At 40.6% G+C, this 11,775-nt stretch overlaps 2 protein-coding genes across 2 annotated transcripts; both read right to left on the reverse strand.

Moving 5' to 3' along the window:
- Window positions 1–688: 688 nt before the first annotated feature.
- LOC306919223 (cysteine/serine-rich nuclear protein 3-like) lies at window positions 689–1,621 on the reverse strand (the record flags this gene model as incomplete). Its single annotated transcript, XM_079532043.1, has 1 exon — window positions 689–1,621. A coding segment is annotated over one exon (933 nt), but the record flags the coding sequence as incomplete, so codon positions are not given.
- Window positions 1,622–6,944: 5,323 nt separating this feature from the next.
- Window positions 6,945–7,877, reverse strand: LOC306919224 (cysteine/serine-rich nuclear protein 3-like; the record flags this gene model as incomplete). The annotated part of the gene is made up of 1 exon (XM_079532044.1): window positions 6,945–7,877. A coding segment is annotated over one exon (933 nt), but the record flags the coding sequence as incomplete, so codon positions are not given.
- Window positions 7,878–11,775: the final 3,898 nt, after the last annotated feature.

An 11,775-nucleotide genomic window follows, 5' to 3' on the forward strand; every position in this document is an offset into this window, starting at 1 on the left:
TGTGTGGATCAGACCGATTCCCTTCAGGGCCTGGAGTGCAATGGCAAGCTGCAAGACAAGAATAAAGAGCATGATCAGAAATTCAGAAATTCAACTCAGTATCTTTGTATCAATATTTTTTCCATTACTTTAAAATGTAATTGTCAAAGCCATACCTGCTGTATGATGCATCTCGTCTCCATCATGGACATATGGACATGTCTCTCGTTCAAGAAATCCAGGAGATTAACATCCAGAGACTCAAACACCATGCATCTCAATCCTTTATGCACAAAGCTGTCGTAAAATCTCACTGTTCCACACGTGTCAGGGTCCAGGACTTTCATCATTTGCAACACAGCCATCTAGGAATACAAGAAAGATTTAGATTAGATAACTTAATGATAAATCAGAGCCAAATATTAAAATCTTCAAGAACAATGCTATTGCTTACCTCATGTGCTGCCAATTCATCGTGATTGTGGCGATTCTTCAATATCTTGATGGCCACTGTGTCACCGGTGAACGTGCTGATGGCTTTGGCCACCGTCCCAAAGCTTCCTTCCCCCATGAAGCTCTGGACCAGGTACTGGCCTCTGTCCAGCAGGTCCATCTCAGACACCATGTAACTCTCTGGACCGTCCGAGTGTTGGGAGGAGCTGGAGGTCACCATGACCAGTGGTGTTGGGGACGGGACATCAACAGAGTTGAACACGCCGTCCAGCTTGTCTCTACGGTCAGGCGTATCATCTTGTAGTAGCCTCTCTAGTTCTAGCCTCATGACGGTGTCGATGTAGTGGGTCTGCACGCGTCTGGAGTTGAACTCTACGCGTCCCTGAATGTTTGCGCAGCCGTCTTTAGTGCAGCATGGGAGGCATGCGTCCATCTGGCACTTGATTCCTGCCAGACTGCATTCACAAGTCTCTGGCTCACAGAAACCCTGGCAATTGCATCCAGAGTCCTCCCTGAAGACACGCAGGGAATGCAGCTGTCTCTTCTCCTCTTTGTCAATGTGCTTCACACCTGCTGCTCGCAGGAGTGCCTGTCTGTGCTTGTAGGAGTACGGCTGCAGGAAGCTGTTCCCATCCTCCAGCTCGGCGTCGGTGATGTGGACGTCAGTGTCTCCGTCTGGGACCTGGTCTGCAGTCAGTCGCTCATATTCTCTCTGGTCAATGATAACATTGGCCATCAACTGGTGTCTCAAAGCCTCAAGCTTCTCCTCTCTCCGTCTCTCTCGTAGTCTCTCTCTGCGCCAACTCCGTTGTTCCAGGGCGTGCTCTGCCATTGTGTATCTGCGGAGAGTGCTGTGCCTGTGCAACATGCCCAGACTGGCACCCCCGCGAAAGGGTACGCTAGTGAAACCCTGGCATTGTGGGAAGTAGAACACCGTCACCAGATCAAAGCGCACGTTGCTCTGCCTCCCTTCCAGCTTTGGCCTCTTCAGAATAGACTGGATGGGTTGACTGGCAGCAGGTGAAGCAGAACCATTAGTTGTAAAGTCCTGGCTTTCTGAGGAGCTGCTCTCCCCATCAGAATCCCATTCCGTGGAGGCAGGAGAAGGCAGGGACGATGATGGAGGTGAGGAGTAGAATGGATCTTCATCGTCGACCTCCTCAAACTTTCTTTTCAGAATACCTCTCATGACTCGACGGTGGCGCTTCACTCACGACGGAATCAAATATAAAGGAGAGCTGGAAAAGTAGACGTTTCGGACTGGTTGGTCCTTCCTCAGGCAAGATTCTGTTAGAGAATGATTAGTTGTGCTGGAGCCCTGGTTTTATGTGTTCCTAATGGTGGGCGTGACTCATAGTCATTCGGCCAATTAGCTTTGTTGATGGGTGTGGTTTACTTGGCCATTGTTTAATTCCGTCCAATCAGAATCAATGGGTGTGTGTTCTCTTGTTCTGGTTTCTTTCATTTGTAGTGTGGTTTTTGTAGAGGCAACATGTCTTTACTGGAGAATCAGTAATAATTATAATAGACTTCCCCCAAGTTACAGGTACAAGCTCGACTGGGGGGACCTGGGGACTTCAGTGCAATGTACCTACATATGTTGCGACCGAAGGTCGCAACATATGTAAGTGTATGTAAGTACATTGCAAGGAATGAGTGCATTCGCCATGTACTTGAAGGAAGCCTAATCCAATCACTCTTAGATTATCTCCAGTTTAAGTTTAAGAGTTTAAGTTTACCTTATTGTTGTAGGACTTTTGGTTTATTTAGCCTTATTGGGGTTAATTCACCCCATGGCTCCATTTCAACAAAGACAAATTTACATGTGTTTCTCTTTTGTTTCCTGAGCCCGGTGTCTAATGGCCCATTTGGTGTCAGTGACACCTCTATGCTTCTTGTCCCAGGCTGGTTTGGAATGTGCTAATGTGTCCCCTATTCAAAGTCTGATTTCCATTGAGTGTTGGCTTTGTCTATGTGGCTGGGGAGTTTTGGTACAAAATCAGAACAACTTGTCTAATATTTGGCATGTTTAATGCAGCTCTAAGGTATATAATGACATAGTAAAATGTTGAAAATGAGTGGAATGCCCCTTTAAGAACTGGTTTTCCAGTTAATCTGGAGAAAAACCATTCAATGGTCGAAAACAGAGTCCACTTGAACATAACAGTCCACTTTGGTTGAACAATATTTAGTCTACTAGTCTAGTGATCCATTGAGGAGTTTCTTAAAGTCAAAGCAGGAGCCAGCATAAATATAAAATAACGTTATTGGTATAGCAAATTCCAACAAGGCATTTCAATGTGCTTTGCACACATCAGGAAACATATATAAAATCATAACTAAAACAAAAATACATAAAACATTACAGTGCAGAAGAGAAAGAAAAACTCAATCAAATGCAGTGGGAAACAGAACAGTATTTCATTGTGATGTAAAATAAATAAGAGTGCCAGCATACCTGCTGTTTTCTGGGAGTTCTTCCACATGTGGTGCATAACAACTGCTGGTTTATAATAAACCTTAAAAAGCAGTATAGTAGTTAATCCAAAAATGACTTACTCAGTATCTGGATAAATATGTACAATCTAACTATTGAATAAGTGGATATGAATTAATTGTTACTGCAGCAGAGCCATTCATCTTGAGGATTTCTCCACATTATTTCAGTAACATCAGAACCAAGGAGAACCAGCTCTGGTGAAGAAACAACTGCTCATACTGTGATTTACATCCCATTTATCTTAATTTATCTTGGAACACTTACAAACCACAGATAAAAAACAAATCTTGACTTTAAACATTTATTAAAAACAAGAAAACGGAAGTAAAACAGTTAGGCCTATTTGTTTCAAACAATATTTATAAATAGTAGACAAGCCTTCACATCTTGTCTTTTACAAGTAGCCTATATACAGCACCCCTTGTATTTTATGTGTTAGGTTGTAATGTAGGTTCAATTTGTTTCCACTTTAGTATAGAAGACAGTGGTCTGGTTTCTGTACAGGACTGGAACAGCAAATAAGTATATTGTCAAATCAAAGTCTCATATCCTATTGTGCGCTATTGGTTTCATTTCATTTCTTATCTATATTTACAGTGAAATCCCATTGTGTAATGTGTAGGCCTGTGTGCAGAAACATGTGTCCATAGTATTAATAAATGATCAGGATAAGTCAAGATAAATCAGGATATATCATTATACTTATTCAATTATATCCTATATTAATTATTTGTTTGTTCAGTAACAGAGGTTACTGTCTCCATATCCAGTCATATAAGTCATAGTGAAACTGGAAGGGATTGAATGAAAATACACTGAACAAAAACATAAGCTGATACATTTTTGCAGGGTTCTCTCTCAATATGGTGGTGATGAATGCACTTTTATTCAATGTTTTTCAAATGCTAAATAATGAACAAACCCCACATTCTTTCCCCATGTTAAAATGTACACATGCTAAATGATGATGGCTGATGCTTCATTCACTATATGCATTCAAATGCAGAGATTAACGTGTTAATGGTCACTCGTTGTCTGGCATTGGACAGATCACCTGCTAATGATCACATTTTGGATGAACTGAGACCATTTCACACCTCTTTGACTCTGATGAGTTTCAGCAGAACTACAGTAATAGGTCTATCATCACATGGAACTGTTATCACTCTTTCAGCTTTCTAGTGTCCAATGTTTCAGGTGTGTTAAAATGGCTATATTTTCTTGTAACAATCATTGCTATTATTGTTTGTGGTGACAATGTTAAAGTGCAATGTTTACTTACAGTGAGTGCACAACATGCTGCTGTTTGTTTTAAAAGGCTTTATACCCTGCTGTATATCAGTGGTTCCCAAACGTCACGCCAAGGACCCCCAAATAGACACTAATTTAATAGCCTTTACTAATACATATATAGGACATGTATGGATGGAAACATGACCGCAAGGACGTTCTATCTAGTATACAATCAATAAATGTAGAGATATAAGTTAACTGGAAAATATGAATGTTTTAAAACCTGTTCTGGGCCATATTTAAGAACGTACACAACGCATATTTCAAGGTAACACGTTTTATTTCAACCATGTTTACAACTTAAAACATATATCAATAGAACAATTATTTACAAAATGTATTGTGCTAATTTCTTCTCAGTTGGAATGCAGCCAATGATGTGAACATAACACAATGTCTAATATAACATGTCTAATATAGTATAATGTGCAAGGGAATAATACATACAATTAGAAATGCTTATTTTAAAACAAAAATACATAACACATTACAGTGCAGAAGAGAAAGAAAAACTCAATCAAATGCAGTTTGATGTGATGTCATATACAGTACTGGTATGTACAATATAAACTTGCAAGTGCAATATTAAATACAAAATGTAAAATAAACACATGAAATGTATATAATATACTAATATAGAATCACAGTCTGTTGTGCAGGTGAGAGACAACACTTAGCAGCAGATAATATCACACATGTAAGTGTATACATAACATCATCTATTAGCAGCACTGCAACAGCAGTGTGTATAGTATATAGTCATATAGTAACAGTCAGTGATAGTGCATGTGTTCTTACAGTATAACTACTAAGAGTACTGTGATCACAAATGGTACACCCCATGGGTCACACATGATCTCAGTTTCAGTTGACTGAAGTGTCTTAGGTAGCATAGTGTCCTGTCTGGATCAGTGTTGGCCGACATCACCATATTGTGGCGTTGTCATAGTCAAACATGTACTGTACACAAAATCCAATACCAATAACTGGGAGTGCATTACATTTGCAATGGTTGACCCCACAAACACCTTGAGACGGTCATAGGTGAGGCATGGTGATGAAGGGATGGTCCAACACCTGGTCAGGTGTTATCCTCCCCTCTGGATCCAGATGAAGCATTCGTTTCAACAGGTCCATGAAGACGTCACAAGATGTTTCATCAGCATCGCAACGCAGGGAGGAGAACACTTCTTCCAGTGAGCAAATCACACATGTAAGTGTATACATAACATCCTCTATTAGCAGTTCTGCCTTTAACTCCTGCACTGTGTAATACTCCTCTGGTTCCTGGAAAACACAAAACAAAACATTTTTAGTGATCTGATTGAATGACGTGCAAAGACAGCCTATTCTTGAACATTTCAGAGATGAAGTTGTTACTCCAATATTAGTTGCAGTCATACCTTAAATCTCCATGTATCGTCTTCCTGAATGAAATAGCTGCAGGTTGTTTGTCCAGCATCCAAGAGGGATTGCTCTGGCATACCAAGTGTCAAGAGGATGGATTGAACCTGTAGAAAAAACACAGGATATTTCACATATTGAGAATATTTCATTAACAGTGTTAGGCTATAACTATGGATTAAAGAGTACAGTCAGGATGCATGTAGTAATGTACAGTGCATCAGCACAATACTCACCACATCATATTCAGTCTTCCCGCCAAAGAGATCACGGAACAGCATCCCATTAACCACCATACAGCCCAGTGACCACATGTCAAGTGCCTCTGTGATCGGGAGGCCCAGGAAGAGTTCTGGTGATCTGTGGGTTGTAAAAGAAAAGGATAATGTTAGCAACTTTCAAGTTTCTTCAAGTTCTCAATTGCACTCGTTACACTTTCCATTTTAATATTTGTTTGCATTGAGCTTTCAGTGAAGCAGATAATAAGGCTCACCTATACTGAAGAGGAGGTCTGATCCTCCGTTGCTTGGTCTCAGAGACAGGAACGGCCAGACCAAAGTCAATGAGTTTGACTTTGAGGGGTTGTTGTCGTTGGTTCACCAGCATGATGTTGTCTAGTTTGATGTCTGTGTGGATCAGACCGATTCCCTTCAGGGCCTGGAGTGCAATGGCAAGCTGCAAGACAAGAATAAAGAGCATGATCAGAAATTCAGAAATTCAACTCAGTATCTTTGTATCAATATTTTTTCCATTACTTTAAAATGTAATTGTCAAAGCCATACCTGCTGTATGATGCATCTCGTCTCCATCATGGACATATGGACATGTCTCTCGTTCAAGAAATCCAGGAGATTAACATCCAGAGACTCAAACACCATGCATCTCAATCCTTTATGCACAAAGCTGTCGTAAAATCTCACTGTTCCACACGTGTCAGGGTCCAGGACTTTCATCATTTGCAACACAGCCATCTAGGAATACAAGAAAGATTTAGATTAGATAACTTAATGATAAATCAGAGCCAAATATTAAAATCTTCAAGAACAATGCTATTGCTTACCTCATGTGCTGCCAATTCATCGTGATTGTGGCGATTCTTCAATATCTTGATGGCCACTGTGTCACCGGTGAACGTGCTGATGGCTTTGGCCACCGTCCCAAAGCTTCCTTCCCCCATGAAGCTCTGGACCAGGTACTGGCCTCTGTCCAGCAGGTCCATCTCAGACACCATGTAACTCTCTGGACCGTCCGAGTGTTGGGAGGAGCTGGAGGTCACCATGACCAGTGGTGTTGGGGACGGGACATCAACAGAGTTGAACACGCCGTCCAGCTTGTCTCTACGGTCAGGCGTATCATCTTGTAGTAGCCTCTCTAGTTCTAGCCTCATGACGGTGTCGATGTAGTGGGTCTGCACGCGTCTGGAGTTGAACTCTACGCGTCCCTGAATGTTTGCGCAGCCGTCTTTAGTGCAGCATGGGAGGCATGCGTCCATCTGGCACTTGATTCCTGCCAGACTGCATTCACAAGTCTCTGGCTCACAGAAACCCTGGCAATTGCATCCAGAGTCCTCCCTGAAGACACGCAGGGAATGCAGCTGTCTCTTCTCCTCTTTGTCAATGTGCTTCACACCTGCTGCTCGCAGGAGTGCCTGTCTGTGCTTGTAGGAGTACGGCTGCAGGAAGCTGTTCCCATCCTCCAGCTCGGCGTCGGTGATGTGGACGTCAGTGTCTCCGTCTGGGACCTGGTCTGCAGTCAGTCGCTCATATTCTCTCTGGTCAATGATAACATTGGCCATCAACTGGTGTCTCAAAGCCTCAAGCTTCTCCTCTCTCCGTCTCTCTCGTAGTCTCTCTCTGCGCCAACTCCGTTGTTCCAGGGCGTGCTCTGCCATTGTGTATCTGCGGAGAGTGCTGTGCCTGTGCAACATGCCCAGACTGGCACCCCCGCGAAAGGGTACGCTAGTGAAACCCTGGCATTGTGGGAAGTAGAACACCGTCACCAGATCAAAGCGCACGTTGCTCTGCCTCCCTTCCAGCTTTGGCCTCTTCAGAATAGACTGGATGGGTTGACTGGCAGCAGGTGAAGCAGAACCATTAGTTGTAAAGTCCTGGCTTTCTGAGGAGCTGCTCTCCCCATCAGAATCCCATTCCGTGGAGGCAGGAGAAGGCAGGGACGATGATGGAGGTGAGGAGTAGAATGGATCTTCATCGTCGACCTCCTCAAACTTTCTTTTCAGAATACCTCTCATGACTCGACGGTGGCGCTTCACTCACGACGGAATCAAATATAAAGGAGAGCTGGAAAAGTAGACGTTTCGGACTGGTTGGTCCTTCCTCAGGCAAGATTCTGTTAGAGAATGATTAGTTGTGCTGGAGCCCTGGTTTTATGTGTTCCTAATGGTGGGCGTGACTCATAGTCATTCGGCCAATTAGCTTTGTTGATGGGTGTGGTTTACTTGGCCATTGTTTAATTCCGTCCAATCAGAATCAATGGGTGTGTGTTCTCTTGTTCTGGTTTCTTTCATTTGTAGTGTGGTTTTTGTAGAGGCAACATGTCTTTACTGGAGAATCAGACCTGGGGGACTTCAGTGCAATGTACCTACATATGTTGCGACCGAAGGTCGCAACATATGTAAGTGTATGTAAGTACATTGCAAGGAATGAGTGCATTCGCCATGTACTTGAAGGAAGCCTAATCCAATCACTCTTAGATTATCTCCAGTTTAAGTTTAAGAGTTTAAGTTTACCTTATTGTTGTAGGACTTTTGGTTTATTTAGCCTTATTGGGGTTAATTCACCCCATGGCTCCATTTCAACAAAGAAAAATTTACATGTGTTTCTCTTTTGTTTCCTGAGCCCGGTGTCTAATGGCCCATTTGGTGTCAGTGACACCTCTATGCTTCTTGTCCCAGGCTGGTTTGGAATGTGCTAATGTGTCCCCTATTCAAAGTCTGATTTCCATTGAGTGTTGGCTTTGTCTATGTGGCTGGGGAGTTTTGGTACAAAATCAGAACAACTTGTCTAATATTTGGCATGTTTAATGCAGCTCTAAGGTATATAATGACATAGTAAAATGTTGAAAATGAGTGGAATGCCCCTTTAAGAACTGGTTTTCCAGTTAATCTGGAGAAAAACCATTCAATGGTCGAAAACAGAGTCCACTTGAACATAACAGTCCACTTTGGTTGAACAATATTTAGTCTACTAGTCTAGTGATCCATTGAGGAGTTTCTTAAAGTCAAAGCAGGAGCCAGCATAAATATAAAATAACGTTATTGGTATAGCAAATTCCAACAAGGCATTTCAATGTGCTTTGCACACATCAGGAAACATATATAAAATCATAACTAAAACAAAAATACATAAAACATTACAGTGCAGAAGAGAAAGAAAAACTCAATCAAATGCAGTGGGAAACAGAACAGTATTTCATTGTGATGTAAAATAAATAAGAGTGCCAGCATACCTGCTGTTTTCTGGGAGTTCTTCCACATGTGGTGCATAACAACTGCTGGTTTATAATAAACCTTAAAAAGCAGTATAGTAGTTAATCCAAAAATGACTTACTCAGTATCTGGATAAATATGTACAATCTAACTATTGAATAAGTGGATATGAATTAATTGTTACTGCAGCAGAGCCATTCATCTTGAGGATTTCTCCACATTATTTCAGTAACATCAGAACCAAGGAGAACCAGCTCTGGTGAAGAAACAACTGCTCATACTGTGATTTACATCCCATTTATCTTAATTTATCTTGGAACACTTACAAACCACAGATAAAAAACAAATCTTGACTTTAAACATTTATTAAAAACAAGAAAACGGAAGTAAAACAGTTAGGCCTATTTGTTTCAAACAATATTTATAAATAGTAGACAAGCCTTCACATCTTGTCTTTTACAAGTAGCCTATATACAGCACCCCTTGTATTTTATGTGTTAGGTTGTAATGTAGGTTCAATTTGTTTCCACTTTAGTATAGAAGACAGTGGTCTGGTTTCTGTACAGGACTGGAACAGCAAATAAGTATATTGTCAAATCAAAGTCTCATATCCTATTGTGCGCTATTGGTTTCATTTCATTTCTTATCTATATTTACAGTGAAATCCCATTGTGTAATGTGTAGGCCTGTGTGCAGAAACATGTGTCCATAGTATTAATAAATGATCAGGATAAGTCAAGATAAATCAGGATATATCATTATACTTATTCAATTATATCCTATATTAATTATTTGTTTGTTCAGTAACAGAGGTTACTGTCTCCATATCCAGTCATATAAGTCATAGTGAAACTGGAAGGGATTGAATGAAAATACACTGAACAAAAACATAAGCTGATACATTTTTGCAGGGTTCTCTCTCAATATGGTGGTGATGAATGCACTTTTATTCAATGTTTTTCAAATGCTAAATAATGAACAAACCCCACATTCTTTCCCCATGTTAAAATGTACACATGCTAAATGATGATGGCTGATGCTTCATTCACTATATGCATTCAAATGCAGAGATTAACGTGTTAATGGTCACTCGTTGTCTGGCATTGGACAGATCACCTGCTAATGATCACATTTTGGATGAACTGAGACCATTTCACACCTCTTTGACTCTGATGAGTTTCAGCAGAACTACAGTAATAGGTCTATCATCACATGGAACTGTTATCACTCTTTCAGCTTTCTAGTGTCCAATGTTTCAGGTGTGTTAAAATGGCTATATTTTCTTGTAACAATCATTGCTATTATTGTTTGTGGTGACAATGTTAAAGTGCAATGTTTACTTACAGTGAGTGCACAACATGCTGCTGTTTGTTTTAAAAGGCTTTATACCCTGCTGTATATCAGTGGTTCCCAAACGTCACGCCAAGGACCCCCAAATAGACACTAATTTAATAGCCTTTACTAATACATATATAGGACATGTATGGATGGAAACATGACCGCAAGGACGTTCTATCTAGTATACAATCAATAAATGTAGAGATATAAGTTAACTGGAAAATATGAATGTTTTAAAACCTGTTCTGGGCCATATTTAAGAACGTACACAACGCATATTTCAAGGTAACACGTTTTATTTCAACCATGTTTACAACTTAAAACATATATCAATAGAACAATTATTTACAAAATGTATTGTGCTAATTTCTTCTCAGTTGGAATGCAGCCAATGATGTGAACATAACACAATGTCTAATATAACATGTCTAATATAGTATAATGTGCAAGGGAATAATACATACAATTAGAAATGCTTATTTTAAAACAAAAATACATAACACATTACAGTGCAGAAGAGAAAGAAAAACTCAATCAAATGCAGTTTGATGTGATGTCATATACAGTACTGGTATGTACAATATAAACTTGCAAGTGCAATATTAAATACAAAATGTAAAATAAACACATGAAATGTATATAATATACTAATATAGAATCACAGTCTGTTGTGCAGGTGAGAGACAACACTTAGCAGCAGATAATATCACACATGTAAGTGTATACATAACATCATCTATTAGCAGCACTGCAACAGCAGTGTGTATAGTATATAGTCATATAGTAACAGTCAGTGATAGTGCATGTGTTCTTACAGTATAACTACTAAGAGTACTGTGATCACAAATGGTACACCCCATGGGTCACACATGATCTCAGTTTCAGTTGACTGAAGTGTCTTAGGTAGCATAGTGTCCTGTCTGGATCAGTGTTGGCCGACATCACCATATTGTGGCGTTGTCATAGTCAAACATGTACTGTACACAAAATCCAATACCAATAACTGGGAGTGCATTACATTTGCAATGGTTGACCCCACAAACACCTTGAGACGGTCATAGGTGAGGCATGGTGATGAAGGGATGGTCCAACACCTGGTCAGGTGTTATCCTCCCCTCTGGATCCAGATGAAGCATTCGTTTCAACAGGTCCATGAAGACGTCACAAGATGTTTCATCAGCATCGCAACGCAGGGAGGAGAACACTTCTTCCAGTGAGCAAATCACACATGTAAGTGTATACATAACATCCTCTATTAGCAGTTCTGCCTTTAACTCCTGCACTGTGTAATACTCCTCTGGTTCCTGGAAAACACAAAACAAAACATTTTTAGTGATCTGATTGAATGACGTGCAAAGACAGC

Source organism: Electrona antarctica (assembly GCF_951216825.1).
Source record: "Electrona antarctica genome assembly, contig: scaffold_25, whole genome shotgun sequence".
Taxonomy (NCBI): domain Eukaryota; kingdom Metazoa; phylum Chordata; class Actinopteri; order Myctophiformes; family Myctophidae; genus Electrona; species Electrona antarctica.